The following is a 20,022-nucleotide window of genomic DNA, read 5'->3' as shown; positions in this document are numbered from 1 at the left end:
CCCACCCCCCTCAGTGATGATGCTCGTGTGTGGCCCGAGGTCTGAAAGCAGGTTTGCCAGGCCTGAAACGTGTTGTGTTACCCCGCTAACCGAGGTAATCCCTGTGGGGTAGTGGTCCACATTGACTGCGTGGATGGGCCAGGTTGTCACTGTAGGAAAAACCAACAGTAAATGATTGGCTTTTTATATTTTTTTTAAATGTATACATATACTTCTGCCGCTTTGTGTGCCAGACGGCACTTAGTTGCAGGAGCTTTCTCTCTGTAGATCGATTAAGTCTTGGCCTCCCGCAACGTGTGTGTTTTCTAAATGCCGTTTGGTTGGCTCAAATTGAGTGGGGCTGTTTTTCTCCCGCCAGCTCCTGTTTCAATGATGGAGCCTGTGTCGACGGTATCAACTCATACACCTGCCACTGCCGGTCCGGATTCACCGGCTCCAACTGCCAGTTCGACATCAACGAGTGCGACTCCAAACCCTGTCAAAACGGGGCCACCTGCACGGACGGGCTGGGGGGTTACCGCTGCACCTGCCCCTCCGGGTACTCGGGCATCAACTGCCAGGTAAAGACCCCCCCCCCCTGCCCCCCCCCAAGGGGGCGGCTAGCGATTAGACTTTGTCTAACGGTAGAGTCATGTATGCACCTGTGAGGATGCTCACAGGTTTGTATAATTTGTGTTTTGGTGCCCTCAGGAAAAAAATCACAAGGGGGCACCTGAAAAGGTTTTGGAGTGTGACCACCCCCCCCCCCCCCCTCCTTTAATCAGGGGGCACTTAGTTAAAGTATACAACAAAATAGTTGCAGAGCTGTTGAATTGGGAGTGGCGTAGCCAGTCACGTGATGTTCACAAGACTCAATAAAACCCCAGCCAGTTGGGTTCGGGGGATCCACGATGAGGCAGGTGGTTGTGAGCCTGGTGGATGCACAGGTAATGTGTGGTGTGATTGTTAAACCTTTTGCTAATAAACCAACTAGTTCTTAATAGCAATGTGTTGCTAGGAATTCTTAAAAGAACGCATGAAGCAAATACATTCCAAGTAAGAACTGTTTCATCTGTAAAACCCAGCAAGGGATGCTTCCAATTGTGTTTGGCTGTTCAGCCTCGGGGACAGCTTCTTGTTCACATGGAAAGATAGAAAGAACTTGCATCCGTACAGCGCCTTCTTGACCTTGGGATGTCCTAAAGCGCTTTACAGCCAATGAAATACTTTTTTTGAAGTGTAGTCAAGGTTGTAATGTAGGAAATGCGGCAGCTAATTTGCACACAGCAATATCCCACAAACAGCAATGTGACAATGACCAGATAATGTGTTGTTATTTTGTTGATTAAGGGATTAAATATTGTCCAGGACACCGGGGAAAAACTCCACTGCTCTTCTTCAAAATAGTGCCATGGGATCTTTTACGTCCACCTGAGCGAGCAGACGGGGCCTAGGTTTAACATCTCATCCAAAAAGTGGCACCTCCGACAGTGCGGCACTTCCTCAGCACTGCACTGGAGTGTCAGCCGAGATTTTTGTCCTGAAGTCCCTGGAGTGGGACTTGAACCTACAACCTTCTTGACTCAGAGTCGAGAGTGCTACCCACTGAGCCACAGCTGATACTCTGACCAGATAATGACCAGATAATCTGTTTGGTTGAAGGATTGTTTGCCGGTATACCTAATGTTAACTGCCCCTTTTTATTCTCAAAGAGGGAGTGAATTAACGAGAGTCGTGATTGTACAGGTGTTATTTTGCAAGCCCCTTATTACAGTACAAGGGGCGAGCATGGTGGGACTTGAACGCGCTTTTTCCGGATGATCAGCTCGGGTCTCTACGTTGCTAGTCTGGTAACATGACCATTGTGCTGCCATACCTGTTGAAGAGTAAAAACTGTACACGCAGTGGGTGAGTGGGTGCTGCGAGTGACGAGTTTTGACATTATAGCTGATGCCTCCTTGTTGTCTCTTCCTCGTTTAGACCTTGGTGAACCTGTGCAGTGGCTCGCCCTGTAAAAACAGAGGCAAGTGTGTGCAGCGAGGCGCCACCTACCGTTGCAACTGCCAGAGCGGATGGACAGGGCTGTACTGCGATGTGCCGGATGTGTCGTGTGAGGTGGCTGCTCTTCAGAGAGGTGAGCTGAGGCTGGGGGTTCGGTCGGGGTGGCGCGTGCTCATCGTAATATTCACATAAGAACAGAAGAAATAGGAGCAGGAGTCGGCCATTTGGCCCCTCAAGCCTGCTCCGCCATTCAATAAGATCAAGGCTGATTTGATCTTGGCTTCAACTCGACTTCTCTGCCCGCTCCCCATAACCCTTCACTCCCTTATTGTTCAAAAAATCTCTCTGTCTCCACCTTAAATATTTTCAATGACCCAGCCTCCACAGCTCTCTGGGGCAGGGAATTCCAAAGATTAATGACCCTCAGATGAAATTCTTCCTCATTTCCGTTTTAAATAGATGATCCCTTATTCTGAAACTATGCCCCCTAGTTCTAGATTTCCCCACGAGGGGAAACATCCTCTCTGCATCTACCCTGCCAATCCCCCTCAGAATCTTATACATTTGGACAAGAGAAACATTGGTGGGGTGGGGGGGGGGAAATTGCAGTTGGAGGCTTTCTGCAGGCGAATGCCTCCGACCGAATTTTTTTAATAAAAATATCTGGTGGTCCTGGAGGAACATAGACTTGTGCTCCGAGACCTCGATACGGAGTCCAGCGTACGGGAACATGTCTTCCAGGAGCGTATGCATATCCTGGGATCACGTGGGCCTAGACCACCAATCACAATGTAGTATTCTCAGTCATCGTAATGAGCTCGGAGCTCCCATTACTATCAATGAGAATATCCCTAAATTCAAATAAAACCTAAACATAAATTAACAAAAAAATTACTTTTTTTAAGTTAATAGAAATTGCATTAAATTAAATGTTTGTGGGAAATTTACTTTAATGTTTTAATAGTGTTAAAATATTTTAATAGTGTTACCTTCACAGTCATGATTTTTAAGTAGTAGCAATGTTAATAAGTAGTAGCAATAAATTTTTCTATGTTTTAAAACTTTTGCGCTGGTAAAAGTAGGCTATACGCCTGCTTTTACCAGGTGTAAGAGTTTGAGGGACATTCGCTGGGCAAGAATTGGGCAAAGAACCCAATCTCTGCCTCACGGATGTCCTTCTTCCGGGGATGTATGCAATCTGAAAAAAGACATTTTGACAAATCGCAAAAGCCGGTTCTGGGCGCATGCGCATCGCACGCACTTGGAGAGGCTGCAATTTTGGGTCCATTGTAACCACAACTGTTTTGTGCCTGGTGGGCATGTGGGAGGTGGCAGGGGGGGGGCGGCGGCGGGCGGGGAGTAATGAACCCAACCAAGATAGCTTTGCCTGTCACCCAAATTTGTTCTGTTTTTTTTTCTTTGCCAAAAGAATTTCACTGGGGCGGAGGCAGAGAATAGAGTTAACTCTTGTTTTAAATTCTTTTATTCTTGCTGCCTGAGACACAGATTTTTTTTTTGGTTACTATTATTCCGTTAACCTCTTATCTTTCCAGGCTTGAGTGCTGAGCAACTTTGTCAGCATTCAGGTATCTGCATCAACACCGGCAATAGCCATCGGTGCCAGTGCAGGACCGGCTACACTGGCAGCTATTGCCAACTGGATGTGGACGACTGCGCCTCGAACCCGTGCCGCAACGGCGCCACCTGCAGGGACTACCTGGGAAGTTACGCATGCGAGGTGAGTCTTCTTCCCCCCCACTAAAACAGTTCAAAACAGTGTTTCAGAATCCTAGGGCGAAGGGACACAGATTAAATGTAACACCAAAGCAAACTACTGCGATGAACGTGAAACGTTAACTCTGATTCTCTCTCCACGGATGTTGCTTGACCTGCTGAGTATTTCCAGCCTTTTCTGTTTTTATTTCAGATTAAATGTAAGATCTAGGACTGCGAGCAGGAGAAATTTTTTTTAAATTATACACAGACAGACAGGCAGTTGCGAGGCTGTGGAACGCAGAGTTAGTGATTGAAGCAAAGACTATCAACATTTATCAATAGGTTATGCAGGTGGCTGAAGGAAAGGGGGGTCGATGGAGAGGTGGGAACATGGGATTAGAACTGGAAGTAAGAGAGAGAAAGAACTTGGATTTAAACGGGGCCTTTTACAACCTCCGGACGTCCCAAAGCAATTGACAGCCAAAGAAGTACTTTTTAAAGTGTAGTCACTGTTGTAATGCAGGAAACCCGGCTCCAATTTGCGCACAGCAAGCTCCCACAAAACAGCAATGTGATCATGACCAGGTAATCTGCTGGATAAAGATTGGCCAGAACACCAGGGAAAACTGCTCTCCTTCGATTTACTGCTGTGGGATCTTTTACCTCTACCTGAGTGGCAGAAGTGTCACCTGAAAGGTGGCACCTCTGACAGTGCAGCACTCCCGTGACACTGCATTGGGAGTGTCAGCCTAGATTTAGTGTGCTCAAGTCCCTGTAGTGGGACTTGAACCCACAACCTTCTGACTCGGAGGTGAGGGTGCTACCCACTGAGCCACAGCTGACTACTGCTCCTGTGAAAGATAAACACCAACATATAGACTGTGTTATAAGGGTGGGGGGAGATAGACGAGGCACTTGCTGCCTGTGAGTACTTGATGTTTCACCCGATTGTGGTGGCTGATGTGCGGCCACCACACATTAAAATCCACGCACAGGCATCTTCCATTCTTCAGGATGTAGTTCGGGATCTGGAATATTAGGTCCTTCATTGAAACACCTGTGAACTCCTCCTTTTTTGGTGTGGAAGTAAGTCATCCTCGCTTCGAGGGACCGCCTATGATGATGACCTGATGATGAAGCCGACATTTAGTGCTTTACCTGTTTTTTCTCGCTGTATGACAGAAGGTGGTGGGGGAGGGGGTTATTCCAACTCCTGGAGAGCAAATTAAAGGTCTCTTATTAAAACACACCAATTTAATTGAGTTTCTGGTCCCATGAATTTTATTTTCATTTTTTTTCTGCGTACGGTGGACTGCCCGTAGCCAAATCCCTCGCGTTGTGGTGTTCTGGAGCGAGGCGTTTGGGTTTGCGGTCCTTGACGCTGGTTCAGCAGCTTGGCCGTTGAATTTATTGGCAGGAGATTTAAAGTGTCAGCGCAGTGACTGCTTGCACTTAGATCCCTGGTTACACAGTCGTCATTCAAAGCCACAGGTGCAGCAGGTATGCTGCCATCGAGCCGTGCTTTCGTGGGACATTACATTTCTGCACAGGAGGAGGGCGGAAGTAATCTGGAGGGATGATGCACCAAGGACCTGTCTGACCCTGGGGCAAGATCTGTCGCCCTTGCGGGTGGGGAAGCCAAGAATGTAAATCCAAAGTGGATTTTAGTTAAAAAGCTGACCAGGAGCTCCCCCTCATGGCTCAATTGGTAAGTGCAGCGCCGCATGCAAAACGAAGGTCAAGTAAGTTCCAGCAGACCTTATCATCACCCTCCCCTCCGGTCTGGGTTGAGTTCGCTGGCACATAAGGAGAGTTGCCAACCTTCCAGGGTTGTCCTGCAGACTCCCAGGAAGTTTTATCTCGTGGGCACTGTTGTGAGCACACCGGCAGAAAAATCATCGGAGCATTAAGAACCGTTGTTTTTTTTTCATTGGAAACTTCAGTTATAATAATATTGGTGCGTGGTCACTAGGGGTGGAAGGATTATTGACCGTATGGGGTTTTGCAGGTGGGGGGGAGGGGGGCGGGCATCATGTGATGAAACCTCCAGGTATATGTCTGACCAGTGTTGGCAGACCCAGTGAACAGTAGACTGTCATGGCTGCTCCCATTGTTGCCTTCGCTTCAGGCTGGAGAATTGGACAATTAACGGGCGTTTTGATTCCCTAAAAAGCTATCCAGTAACTCCTGTCATCAGGCGGGGATGGAATCGGGGCATCCCTTCTGCTGATGCCACCCGCTGTGTCGGCCCACGGGGAAGGACGGTCACTTGGGCAAGGCACCCGAGGGTGCTCAGGAAAGGCTTGGCACATCACTCCCAATGCAAGTCTGCAGCCGCAAGTGGAGCAGTGATGGGGGAGGGAAATAACAAGCTCCTTGTAAGATAGGCAGATTAATTCACTGACTTGGAACACTATCGTACTGAGATGTATACGATTCTGCAGGGGGCTTGACCGGGTAGATGCAGAGAGAATGTCTCCCCCCCACCTCTCGTGGGGAAATCTCGAACTAGGGGGCATAGTTTCAGAATAAGGGGTTGCCCATTTAAAACGGAAATGAGGAGGAATTTCTTCTCTTAGGGTTGTGAATCTTTGGAATTCTCTGCCCCAGAGAGCTGTGGAGGCTGGGTCATTGAATGTATTGGAAGATTTTTGGACGATAAGGGACAGGGAAGTGGAATTGAGGCCAAGCTCAGATCAGCCATGATATTGAATGGCGGAGCAGGCTTGGTGGCCTACTCCTGCTCCTATTTCTTATGTTCTTATAAAATGCAGGAAAGGTTATCACATGGGCAAGTTTGGTAACTTTGTGAATTTGTGATTTTGGTCTTTATTGCTAGTTAGAAATCTTATTTCCACTACTATATTTCCTAACTCAGACTTCAAGATGGTGGCCAGCAGAGAGTCAATGAGGATTTCAGTCGGTTGGGACCGAGTTTGAGTGTTGGAAAGTTGTGTGTTAATTTCAGAAACGTGGCTTGTCGTTTATCCCGACAGATGAAAACGCGTGCCTCTCTATAACCGGCAACCCTCGGGCGTACTGTTGCCTTCGCTTCAGGCTGGAGAATTGGACAATTAACGGGCGTTTTGATTCCCAAGAAACCTGGCCCAACTTGCAATCATTTTTTTATTTGCTGCTTTGTCCCAGTTTGACCTTTGTGGGCCTGGAAGTTTGGAAAGGGCTGCCCTTCATTTCATTCTCATTGGTGCATAAATCCTAAAGCAGAACATTTAGTATCGACAACTTTAAACTTATGCAAATTATTGGAGCATCGCTCTAAACTTCAAAAGTTACTGTCCCTCCCTAATATTTACACGCTTTCCATTCTGGCAGCCATAGCACAGTCACCTCTTAGTCAAAAGGTTGTGGGTGACACCCACCAGGGACAAAGAGCTTAGTCACCCTAGTCAGCAGATGGTCCAAGAGGCAGTTCTTCATGGGTGAATGTCGACACCCAGTTTTAGCGGGGTTGCTGTTTGACTATGTAGATCAGTTACTGTCCCTCCCTAATATTTACACGCTTTCCATTCTGGCAGCCATAGCACAGTCACCTCTTCGTCAAAAGATTGTGGGTTCAAGCTCAACTCCAGAGACTTGAGCGCGCGCAATCCAGGCTGACACTCTAGTGCAGTACTGAGGGAGTGCTGCACTGTCGGAGGTGCTGTCCTTGGATAAGATGTTAAACCAAGGTCCATCAGCCCTCTGGTGGATGTAAATGATCCTGTGGCACTATTTCAAAGAAGAGCAAGGGAGTTCTTTCTAGCGCACTGGCCAATATGTATCCCTCAACCAAAACTGAAACCGGATTATCTGGTCATTATCACATTGGCCCTGCATTGTACAATGCAGTGTATTGACCCACTGAGAGATGTGGGAGCACTTTGCAAGAACTCACTGTGGCAGGTGCAACATCGAGAATCCGGAGTTCTGGACTCCAGGACCATCGGTGGCAGGGTCTTCCAGGATCTGTAAAATGTTCCGGGATCCAGACTCTGCCCACCTCGGGGCCCTGCCGCTGCCTGACCTCGGGTCTTGCCTCACTGCTGCCCTTACTTCGGTGCCTCCTCGCCGGTCCGCACGACGCAAACAGCTCCTCGGCGGGGCCCCGCCCGATGCGCACACCTCCTCGCCGGGGCCCTGCCTGACGACCTCCTCGATGGGGCTGGACGGCCTGAACAGCTCCTCAGCAGGGACCGCCCCCCCCCCCCCCCACCGCCCCATCTGACATTCCGAAATCTGGAAATGTCAGAAAACAAATCGAAAGCCCGGCATCCGGAATGGCCTCGGTCCCGAGGGTTCCGGATTTTAATCGCTGCAGTTGTACAACACTCACTGATGTCTTAATATTATTCATAACTTTTAATTTTCGGATCATACTAATAGTCACCCTCTTTACTCTCCAGTGCGTTCCAGGCTACCAAGGGGTCAATTGTGAGTACGAGGTCAATGAATGCCAAGTCTATCACTGTCAAAATGGAGGGACCTGCATTGATTTGGTGAATGATTACAAGTGCTCCTGTCCGCCAGGAACTGCAGGTAATCTAATGTGCCTTCAGATTTATATCTGGTGCCAAACATACACAAAGGAGGGCTCCGTGTCTCCTTTTGCATAGGGAATGACAGCACAAGAGCGAGGTCCAAACTGCTGCCTTGGATCAGTGTCATGCAATGGTCGTCTAGGATCAAAACAGGCAGATGGGACTTGGGTTGCACATTATAACACGAGTTGTTTTGAGGGAACTGAAGGGAGTAGAAGGAGGAAGCGGCATCGTTTCATCCTTTCTTACCAAATATCTACTGGTGTCTTTGTGTTAATCCAGGCCATGCAAGGGAGGGTGGGGTGGGTGCAAAGAGAAACACCGAGATAGAGAAAGGTACAAGTGCTGGAAATGTGCAGTGGGATTCTTGGCAGATTGAGCACTTGGACAAATATGAGCCGATCAGAGAGAGTGAGCCTGGATTTGTAAAAGGTAAATCATGTCTAACAAACCTAGCAGAATTATTTTGAGGAGGCAACTAAAGTGGTCGATAAGGAGGTGTGTACATATATTACTTTATAAGGACTTCCAGAAGGCATTCCACATAAGGGGCTGTTAACAAAAGTGAGTGCGCGTGGAATTGAAGGTAGGGAATTAGTGAGTAAGTAGGAGACCGAGAGTAGGGATAATGGGTATGTACTCAAATTGGCAACTGAAGAGGAAAGTTATTTGTGTTGGTATTTGTAGTTTGGTTTCTTGGGTCAGTGCAAATGCCGACAGCAATGCGTCATAGCACAGCCCTCGAAACTTGGACAAACTGATCCTAATTATATTTCTTATTTGCTGGTTTGTCCTGTTCTGTATTTTGTGGACCTGGCGATTTAGAAAGGACTATTCTTAACATTATTGTCTCATTGGTTGACGAATCCTAAATCGGAACACCAACATCCATTACTGTCAGTGACGTACGATGGGTGCAAGTTGATGATTGTGCACCCATCGTACGTCACTGACAGTAATGGATGTTGGTGTTCCGATTTAGGATTCGTCAACCAATGAGACAATAATGTTAATAATTTTTGAGATGTGGCCTCTTAAGCATCCATTGATACTGGGAATTCTCATTCATCGACTTGCTGATTTTTATTGTGTTCAGGGCAGATGCTGCCTCTTGGAAAGGGAGGAGATTAAAAGATAATGTGAGCTACTTGTCACAGTGCCACCTTTCTGAGGACTGAGAGTAGATTTCTTGGGCGAACTCGTAGATGGGTAAAGCTATGAGTTTGGCCAGCGAAGTAGGGCAAGTAAGAAAGAGGCGGGGGGGGGGGGAGATGGCGGGCAAGGGGTCAAGTACAGAAAATATAAGTACAGTAGGAAGTATAACATTTTTTAAAAACTATTGTGATCGCAGGAATTTTGTGCGAAATAAACAACGATGATTGTGAGCCCAATCTTGATCTCCGCACGGGGGAGCGCAAGTGTCTGAATGGCGGCCAGTGTGTCGACAGAATCGGTGGCTACAGCTGCATCTGCCCACCGGGCTTTATCGGAGAGCGCTGTGAAGGGGATGTCAACGAGTGCCTCTCCAACCCATGTGATCGCAAGGGCAGCCTTGACTGTGTGCAGTTAACCAATGATTACCTGTGCAGGTGTCGACCTGGTTTCACAGGTGAGTAACAAAGCAGTTCCCTTTTTTTTAGTTCTTGACAAATGTCCCATTTGCCCACCATTGCCTGGGCACTCAGTCAGCACTGACTGACCTCCATGTACCATCATCGATTGGCTGTTCCTCAGGTTTGAGACTTAAGCGGTGTGTATTAGGCTGCACATTCACAGAGGACATCACGCTGTCATGTATTTGCTTCATGAATTCTTTGCTTAAGAATTCACAGCAACACATTGCTATTAAGAACTGGTTGGTTTATTAGCAAAGGATTAACAATCACACTACACATTACCAGTTCATCCACCGGGCTCTCAACCACCAACCTCATCGTGGATTCCCCTGAACACAACTGGCTGGGGTTTTATTGAGTCTTGTGAACTTCACGTGACTGGCTAAGTCACTCACAGCTCAACAGCTCTACAACTATTTTGATAGAAACTTTCATTCAAGTGCCCCCTTGTTTTTTTTGAGGGCACCAAAAACCACAAATGAACAATTTGAACATAAAAGGGAATCTTTGTCAAATCAGATCAAATTAAAATTCTGTTCCCGGTTGAAATGATGCACTCCAGTCCCTCCGGCGCCCAACTCTCATGGAAGGCCGCAAGCGTACTGGTGGATACCGCGTGCCCCATCTCCAGGGACACCCTGGCTCAAATGTAGGCAGTCGGGCTGAACGACCACCTTGACCGCCCGCTATAAATAAATAAAGGAAGGACTCCAGCGTAGAGAGCACTCCATTAGGGACCCCCACCTCCTCCAGGCGGCAAGACGGCATGTCCGGATGGCAGACGAGGATGCCAAGTGAAGAGTGTGCAAGAGCAGCCCATACAGGAATCCCCTCTGCGCAGAACTGAAAGGCACGGAGGGGATTTCCCGGAGGAGGCTCAAGTTGTGAGGTGCCGGCTTCCAAGGGAGATTTTGGGGATTTGGCATCGATGAGGAATTCCGTCAGGACGGGGGTCAGTTTGGATGGGATCGCCCCACATGCTTGAGCCTCCTTGACGCACCTAATGGAGTCAGGGCCCAGTGCTGTTTTTAGCGACTCGATGGCATTGGCCGTGCGCCGGACGTCGGTCCAGGATAGGCGCCGTGACAACAGCTCTACAAACCTTTGAGCATATTCTCAGGTGCATCCATTACAACAGCCAAACCAAATACCGTGGGAGACACAAGTTATAAATGTTGCTAAGTTAGGAGTCAGAAGGAAAGACAGAGAATCTTTCCAACCAAAGATGAAGAGTTATAGCAGAAGTTATTGTGGAAGAGACATTGAAGGAGACAATTTAAATGGTTCTCAAAAGCAATTGGATGAGAGAGTCATGCGATAAAGCAAGTGGTGTTAGCTGCACGTCACCGAAATACCCGTGCTGTTTGATGAAGGGAATGATGCGAGTCTTTTATCCTAACGTTCAGTCAATAACATAAACCACTGATCTCTTGCAGGCCGTCACTGTGAGACCATCATTGACCTGTGCCTTTCTCTACCGTGTCAGAACGGAGGGACGTGCATGTTTGCTATGAACACTCGGCTTGGATACACCTGCCGGTGCCGACCTGTAAGTGGAACCGGGTCCTTCCCTCGCTGATGGGTGTATGAATATTGCTAACTTGTTTGGAAATGTATATATTATTTTATTAAAAGAAAAACAACCTGGAATATCCAAATCGATTGCTACACATCACCAATCCCTTCCAGTAGTTGTTTCTTGACTCTGGGCGGATGCTTGTGTAGCCAGTTGCACTGGTGCTTGTACACCTACTGGGTGTGGCAATGGTGTGTACTGATTGATTCTGCAGGCCAAGTTGGCATTGACAGGTGCCAAGGGCTGTCTCTTGGCCACTTATCCAAGGCCATATCTTATTCGCTGATGCTCTCAGAATTTGCTTTGCTAGTTCCACTTGTGATCAGTGCAAGTTTCCAGTTATAACCACGTTTAACATATTTGCTAAAGTCCAAGGGTTAGATTGTTTTTTCTCTGCTGAAGGAAGGGTAGGGTGTAATTTTTGTGAGACACATGAAAGCATTTCATTCGAATTAGAGAGGTGGTGGGCCGGGGGGTGGAAATCAGCCAAGTTTCTTGCACCCTGATTGCTGTCTCCTGACTTCTGCTCAAACCTATGTGTACGGATGTGAAGTGAGAGCAGGATCGATTTTGCAACCTAATTGCAGAGGAAGGCTGTAAGGGTGACCTTTACTCATCTGCCCTCTTTCCCCCCTCACCCCCTACTCCCCTACTCCCCTACTTCCCCCACGGTCTCCAAGGATTTTCACCTCCTCTATCTGGAGGTTCATGCCATGTGCTAATCAATCTTTCCAGAACCTCCTATCATTTACCTAGCTTGAGCCTGCCCCTACCCTCTCAGTTTAGTTTGCCGTAAATGTCTGAATCTTCCCTCATCCATGCCTTTGTTACCCCTACAGTTGACTACTTAAACACACTCCTGGCTGGCCTCCCACATTCTAGCCTACGTAAACTTGAGGTCATCCAAAGCTTGGCAGCCCATGTCCTATCTCGCACCAAGTCCCAATCACCCATCACCCCTACATTAAGCGGTTAAGCAATGCCTCAATTTCAAAATCTCTCATCCTTGTTTACAAATCCTTCCATGGCCTCATCCCTCCCTATCTCTGTAATCTCCTTCAACCTCGCAACCCCCCCCCCCCAAGATGTCTGCGCTCCTCAAATTCTGCCCTTTTGAGCATCCCTGACTATAACTGCGCAACCATTGGTGGCCGTGCCTTCAGCTGCCTGGGCCCCAAGCTCTGGAACTCCCTCCCTAAACACCTCCACCTCTCTACCTCTCTTTCCTCCTTTTAGACGCTCCTTAAAACCTACCTCTTTGACCAAACTTTTGGTCATCTGCCGTAATTTCTTATGTGGCTCGGTGTCAAATTCATTTGTTTTATCTTAAATCACTCCTGAGATGTTTTACTACGTTAAAGGCACTATATAAATACAAGTTATTGTTGTTGTCCGTATCTTATGTACCACTACCAGGCTTCATCTCGGTTAACTTCCTTCCAAAGGCCAAAAAGCCAAAGTTTCTGTTGTCGCTCCTTCTAACGCAGGCTTCTGCTGGGAATCAGCCTTGTGACTCTAACCTGAACTGTTCCCAGGTACGGATGTCTTCCTCGTGGCAGGAAAGCTAGAACTAAGCAGTGCCCCCCCCTTTTTTTTTTCTTTTGCCAACGGGAGCCCTGCGCGCTCTCATTTTCCCCAGAGTCCGAGCGCTCCAAGTGGGCCGACTGACCTCCGCTCCCTTCGCCGATTGACTGCTCAACCACGCAAGGCATCATAGCCAAAACCGCATTGTCTTCAGCCTGTGTACCCCGCACACACTCAGTGGCCAGCATGCTGGCTAACCAGACTTGTAGCTTTTAATAATAAAAACAGAAAATGCTGGAAATCGCAGCAGTTCAGGCAGCATCTGCGAAGAGAGAAACAAGAGTTAACGTTTCAGGCCTGTGACCTTTAGTCAGAACTGGAAAAGTTCGAGATGTAACAGATTCTTAAGGAAGTGCAATGGCAGTGAAAGGGGAAGGGGAGGAAAGAATAAAAGGGAAGCTCTGTGATTGGGTGGAAGGCAGGAGAGATTAGAGAGGCAAAAGGGATGGATGATGAGCAAAACGGAGATGGTAATAGCACAAGTTAGGAAACAAAAGATGAGTCTAGATGGGGTGTGAATGGCGGAATCATCACCGGCTACAATGGGAAAAGAAACCTTTTATAATTTAGCAGTCCTTTTGCCTTGTTGACTGTGGCTCTGCCCTCTATCCTGTGTGGCTCCATGTTGACAAGTGTCTGAAATCTTCCAGTAGCTGTTTCAGAACTCGGGGGTCTGTGACCAGTGCATTCAGCCGTTTAGCTGTCCGACTGAAGGGAGAAACTATGTCAAAAAAATTTAATTCTGTCAGCTGTGGCTCAGTAGGTAGCACACTCGCCTCTGAGTCAGAAGGTTGTGGGTTTAAGTCTCACCACGGGGACTTGAGCACATAAATCTAGGCTGCTATTCCAGTGTAATACGGAGGGAGCATGGCACTGTCGAAGGTGCCGACTTTCGGATGAGACGTTAAACCAAGGCCCCGTCTGCTCTCTCAGGTGGACGTAAAAGATCCCACGGCACTATTTCGAAGAAGTGTAGGGGAGTTATTTCCGGTGTCCTGGCCAATATTTATCCCTCAATCAATATAACAAAAACACAGATTATCTGGTCATTCACCATAGGCAGTCCCTCGGAATCGAGGAAGACTTGCTTCCACTCTTAACATGAGTTCTTAGGTGGCTGGTGCAGTCTAATACGAGAACCACAGTCTGTGTCACAGGTGGGACAGATAGTGGTTAAGGGAAGAGTTGGCTGGGACTGGGACTGGGACGCTCTTTCCGCTGCCTGCGCTTGATTCCAGCCATTGATATCTGGTCATTATCACATTGCTGTTTGTGGGAGGTACTTGTGCACAAATTGGCTGCTGCGTTTCCCACATGACAACAGTGACTACATTGCACAATCATTGGCTGTAAAGCGCTTTGAGCCGCCCGGTGGTCATGAAAGATGCAATTATAAATGCAAGTCTTTTTCTTTTCTTTGTTTTTCCCTCCGCAGGGCATCGCGGGGGCGAGCTGCGAGTACACCAACTACACGTGCGGGCAGATGCTGTGCCGGAACGGCGGGACGTGCTCCATGACCAGCCGGGGCCCCGCCTGCCTGTGCTTGAAGGGGTTCCAGGGCACCGAGTGCCAGCTGCCCACCTGCTCCGTCAAGCCCTGCCACAACGGCGGCGCCTGCCTGCCCAAGTCCACGCCACCGTTCTTCAGCTGCCGCTGCCCCGCCCCATTCCGGGGGCTGACCTGCGCCGAGCTGGAGCGGGAGAACTGCCGGTCGGACCGCTGCACGGCCGGCGACCTGGTGTGCGACCAGGACTGCAACAGCTACGAGTGCGGGTGGGACGGCGGCGACTGCACGCTGTCCCTGAAGCCCTGGGAGAACTGCACTGAGAGCCTGCAGTGCTGGAACCACTTCAACAACAACCAGTGCGATGAAGCCTGCAACACCCCCGAGTGCCTGTTCGACAACTTCGACTGCCGCTACAGCCAGAAGACCTGCAAGTACGTTCCTAAAAATGCAAAAAAAAACAAAAAAAAGACGGTGGCAGAGTTCGCAGCTCTTTCTCCACAGGAGGCCATTGCCGGTTAGGTCAGAATGTGTCGGGAGAGAGAACGGAAGGACTTACACTTCTAAGGCGCCATTCACGTCCTCAGAACGTTCTACGACGATGAAGTAATTAAGGAGTTGAAATTCGGTGCCGCCGTGTTTGAGACGGTGACACCGGCTGAGTGCTGATTTTATCGCCAGGCGGTAGGTGCCGCCTCAAACTGCAAAATTCAGTTTTACCGCCCAAAGGTGAGAGAGCAGCTTTAAAAGTGGCATCGCACACTCATCCTCGGGTACCAATGGAACGGCATCTTAGAAGGCCCACCGAATATCCCGGCGGTAGGCTGCCGGCATGCATTAAAAAAAATGAAGAAAAAAATGTTTCCCACACTTTCCCTCACCCACACATCCCCACCAGTCCCATTAATACCCACATGATTTAAAAATAAATAAACATAACCACTTACCTTGATCCCCGATGCTCCCACCCCGCGGATCTCCGCTATTCCCCCACCTTTCCCAGGCTGTACGGACGCCTGCCGGTAAGGCCACCGTACTCCTCATTTCTCAGCCGCGGCGGCAAGGGGGCGCTGCACGCTCGATGACGTCACCACGTGGGTAGTGATAGAGCGCGCAGTGGTATGCCTTGGCACTGCTTCCACCGCCCGACTAAATTTCCAGTCAGCCCAGGAACCCGGTTGCCGGCAACGGTGAGGACCTGGCCGCCCATTATCTGCCCCTCTCCGGCGGCAATGGGGTGGTGGTAAAAAAACTAATTTTGACCCCATAGAATTTACGGCACAGAAACCGACCATTCAGCCCAATGGGTCTGTGCTGGTTTCTATGCTCCACGCGAGTCTCCTCCTTCCCAACTTAATCTCGGCCTGTCAACCTAACCACCTATTCCTTTCTCCCACAACTACTTCCCCTTAAATGCAGCTGTGCTCTTTGAAGTGTAGTCACTGTAGTAATGAAGGAAAATGCGGCAGCCAATTTGCCCACAGCAAAGTACCACAAACAGCAGTGAAATAGTGACCAGGTAATCTGCTTTTGTGCTGTTGGTTGAGGGAAAAATATTGGCCAGGCCACCAGGAGGGTCTCCCTTGCTCTTCGCAATAGTGCCGTGGGATCTTATACGTCCACCTGAGAGAGCATCAGCTTGAGGTCTCTTCCAAACGGCGGCGCCTCCCGACAATGCAGTACTCGCTCAGCACTGCACTGGAGTGTGAGGCTAGATTTTGTGGTCGGGTCTCTGGAGTGGGCCTTGAACCCACAACCTTCTGACAGAGGCGAGTCTTCTACCCACTGAGTCATGGCTGAAAGTTGTTTTTTTAAGCCAACCCCAGGTGGTGAATATTACTGGCCCCCCGTACATGAAATAAATGTTACAGCTGTGTATAGGCGTGGACATCAGCACATTAGATGTGTTGTAAAGCTGGAACTGGGGCAAGGTTGATTTTTGAAGATGTCCGTTCTCTAACATGGCCTTTTTGATCCCCCTCCCCCCTCCCCGGCAGCCCTGTGTACGAGAAGTACTGCACTGACCACTACCAAGATGGACACTGCGACCAGGGCTGCAACACCGAGGAGTGTGGCTGGGACGGCCTAGACTGCGTGGACAGCACCCCCGAGCGACTGGCACAGGGGACGCTGGTGCTGATCGTGCTCCTGCCGCCGGAGGAGCTCCTCAAGGACGCCGTGAACTTCCTCCGCAAGCTGGGGGCCCTCCTGCACACCATCCTGCGATTCAAGAGGAACTCAAAAGGGGAGCCCATGATTGGCCCTTACTACGGCCACGGCCACATCTCTAGAATGAAGCGGTTTATTCGGATTGTGAGAGAGCTCGGGCAAGAAGTTATTGGGTAAGGATTTCTGAGCCGGCGCGACACATTGGGCGTGTTACTTGGGATGCATGTTTTATTTTTTTATTAAAAGGAGGGGGCATCCTGAAATGCACTGCAGTGGTACCGCTCTGCGGTGCAAAGTAATATGTGAGTTCGCTTGGTGCTTATGGGTGTAATGTATTTGTTTCATGGTTTCTTTGTTTAATAATTCATAGCAACACATTGCTATTATGAACTATAGTTGGTTTATTGGCAAGGATTTAACAATCAGCCTACACATTACCAGTTCATCCACCAGGCTCACAACTACCTGCCTCATCGTGGGTCCCCTGAACCCAACTGTCTGGGGTTTTATTGAGTCTTGTGTACATCACGTGATTGGCTAAACCACTCCCAACTCACCAGCTCTACAAGTATTTTTGTAACAACTTTAAATCAAGTATCCCTCTTTGTGAGGGCACTAGAACCCACAAATGTCCAAATTAACATGGAAACTTTACCAAATTAAATTAAAATTTTTCCCCGGAGGTGATGATGCACTCCAGTCCTTCCAGTGCCCACCTCTCGCGGAAGGCTGTGAGCGTACCGGTGGACACCGCATGCTCTATTTCCAGGAACACCCTAGCTCGGATATAACCGCGGAAGAGAGGCAGGCAGTCGGGCTGAACGACCCTCTTCACCAGCTCTACAAACCTGTGAGCAGGCTCACGGGTGCATAGATTATAATTGGCAGCGTGGCCAACCAAAATAGTTGGGGATGCAAACCTCAAGCCTTGTATTGTAGCAGAGGGTTGCTTCTGCCTGTTCACCTGTACACTCAGCAGGAGCTCCAACTTGCGGAATGAAAGGGAAAGGCATTAAGGGAGGGACCAGTTTTGTTTTAAAAATTATAAGCTTGAGTCGTGCCATAGGACTGGAAAGTAGATAATGGTAGCAGCTCTGTTGATGAAGTGGGGAGAAGGATAAACCGGCTAACTATAGATAAGTCAGTTGTGGACAAACTCTCAAACTCCATAATTCGCAATCAAATTAGTGAATATTTTGCTATGCCTGTGATAATTGAGGACTGATTTATCGAAGGCAAGTTTTGTAAATGTAATTTTTTTTAAACTAATAGTATAGATTTCAAAATTCTTATCCTTATTTTCAAATCCCTCCATGGCCTTGCCCCTCCCTATCTCTAATCTCCTCCAGCGCCCCTCCCCCCCGAGATGTCTGCGCTCCTCTAATTCTGCCCTCTTAAGCATCCCTGATTATAATCGCTCAACCATTGATGGCCGTGCTTTCTGTTGCCTAGGCCCCAAGCTCTGTAATTACCTGCCTAAACTTCTCTACCTCTCTTGCCTCCTTCAAGATGCTCCTTAAAGCATACTTTTTTGACCAAGCTTTTGGTCACCTGCGCTAATTTCTACTTTTGCGGCTCGGTGACACATTGTTATCACACAATACACCTGTGAAGCGCCTTGGGACATTTCAGTACATTAAAGGCGCTGTATAAATACAAGTTGTTAAGAGTATAGATAAAGGGAAGATACAGATTTTCAGAAAGCATTTAACCAACAAGGGAATTAAGGGTTACGGGGAGCGGGCGGTAAGTGGAGCTGAGTCCACGGCCAGATCAGCCATGATCTTGTTGAATGGCGGAGCAGGCTCGAGGGGCTCGATGGCCTACTCCTGTTCCTAATTCTTATGTTATGTTCTTATGAAGGTAACTCAGAGGAGGCTTATTAGAAAAATTCAGGCTTTTCTTGGAGGAATGTAACTGCATGGGTAGAAATTTAGTTGACGGAGGCTAAATAGTTGGTCCCCAGATTGGAGAAGGTAGGAAGTGGTGGGCCCCAGGGTTCAATGCTGGGTCCACCTGTCCTCTGTATATAGATCATTTGAACTTGGGTTTAGGAAAACAATGTTGAAATTTGCTGACAACACAAAAGTAAAGGATTTGATAAAGAGGACTGTAAAATACTTTAAGCGAATTTACACATTAGCAGAATGGGCTGATGCAATTTCATGACATTTTGGGAGGAAAAACACAGAATAGAAGTATATACTCAATGGAAAGATGACGAAGGGTGTTGATGGGCAGATACCCAGGGGCTAAAATACATAATGTGAGTGCACGTAGATAAAGCCACAAAAAAGGTCATTAACATTTTGGGTTTTATAGATAGGGGCACAGAGTATAAAGGTAAAGAGGCGATAGTTCTGTAACAGGCAGAGACGAATGGGCTGAATGGCGGTAGACTTCTATAGTTCAATGGTTAACCTTGGCTTCTCATTATTATTGTTCACACAGTTCTGAGGTCTTCTTGGAGATTGACAACCGCCAGTGTTTCCAAATGTCAAAGGATTGTTTCCCATCTACAGACAGTGCTGCAGCCTTCATCGCTGCCCAGTCCAGCCAGGGCAACTTGCCATACCCAATCAAGTCCGTTATAAGTAAGTGGGGTCAACTCCCAAACCTGGCAACTTTTCCCCATCTCAAACCAAAGTCTCCTCAGGGAGTGCTGAGGCTCCAGCTTTTCTGAAAATCCTTTGACAATCTCTCCATACCTGTGAATGTTGACTGAAATGGAAATAAAAATAAGCTACGGTTGTGTTTTATGGGAGAAAAAAAATTTTGCACCCCTTCTCTTTCCGCCCCCTCCCCCGCCCCCACCCCCAGCAACAGTATCCAAGGTTTCTGTGGGTGCTCCTTGAGGTTTGTATTTATTTACTTTAGGTAATGGGTGGTAAGGCAGCATTCGTTGCCCATCCTTGTTGCCCTGGAAGCATTAAAGCTCATCACATCGTGTGGGACTGGAGTCACATGTAGGCCACATTGGGTGAGTGAGTCAGGTCCTTTCTCCTGAAGGAAGTTAGTGAACCAGTTTTCAAGGTCATTTTTCGGGAGTTTCCTGAGAATTGAGGGAAGCTGAATAATCTCTGCCTACTTCACTCTTGGTTGAACTTCCGCCACTGGAGTGCAGATGAGGTGAGTAAGACAAACAGTTGCAGCAGAGCCATTACTAGTCAAGTCTTTACTGAGACCGGTGCAGCTGCCACCCTCTTAGTATACACAGACGAATGTTCCAATTTCGCTGCTCCCCTCACTCACTCTAACCTACCTCCCTCTGAACTTGCAGCATTCCGATCTCTCGGGTCCAAGCCTAACATTCTCATCAAACCTGCTGACAAGGGTGGC

At 48.3% G+C, this 20,022-nt stretch overlaps 1 protein-coding gene across 1 annotated transcript in view; it reads left to right on the top strand.

The window, feature by feature from the left end:
• The window catches only part of LOC139268760 (neurogenic locus notch homolog protein 2-like), a 209,585-nt gene that overhangs the window by 163,851 nt on the left and 25,712 nt on the right, over positions 1-20,022 (top strand). Inside the window, exons 19-27 of the mRNA XM_070887431.1 lie at positions 359-560; positions 1,960-2,113; positions 3,534-3,718; positions 8,100-8,232; positions 9,586-9,843; positions 11,287-11,399; positions 14,446-14,948; positions 16,512-16,856; positions 19,135-19,277. Coding sequence (XP_070743532.1) covers positions 359-560; positions 1,960-2,113; positions 3,534-3,718; positions 8,100-8,232; positions 9,586-9,843; positions 11,287-11,399; positions 14,446-14,948; positions 16,512-16,856; positions 19,135-19,277 — 2,036 coding nt within the window. The remainder of the gene's footprint in view (positions 1-358; positions 561-1,959; positions 2,114-3,533; positions 3,719-8,099; positions 8,233-9,585; positions 9,844-11,286; positions 11,400-14,445; positions 14,949-16,511; positions 16,857-19,134; positions 19,278-20,022) is intronic.

Source organism: Pristiophorus japonicus, chromosome 8, assembly GCF_044704955.1.
Source record: "Pristiophorus japonicus isolate sPriJap1 chromosome 8, sPriJap1.hap1, whole genome shotgun sequence".
Lineage (NCBI taxonomy): Eukaryota > Metazoa > Chordata > Chondrichthyes > Pristiophoridae > Pristiophorus > Pristiophorus japonicus.
Note: the sequence above shows the minus strand (reverse complement) of the source record. Positions and strands in the feature narration are given on the sequence as shown.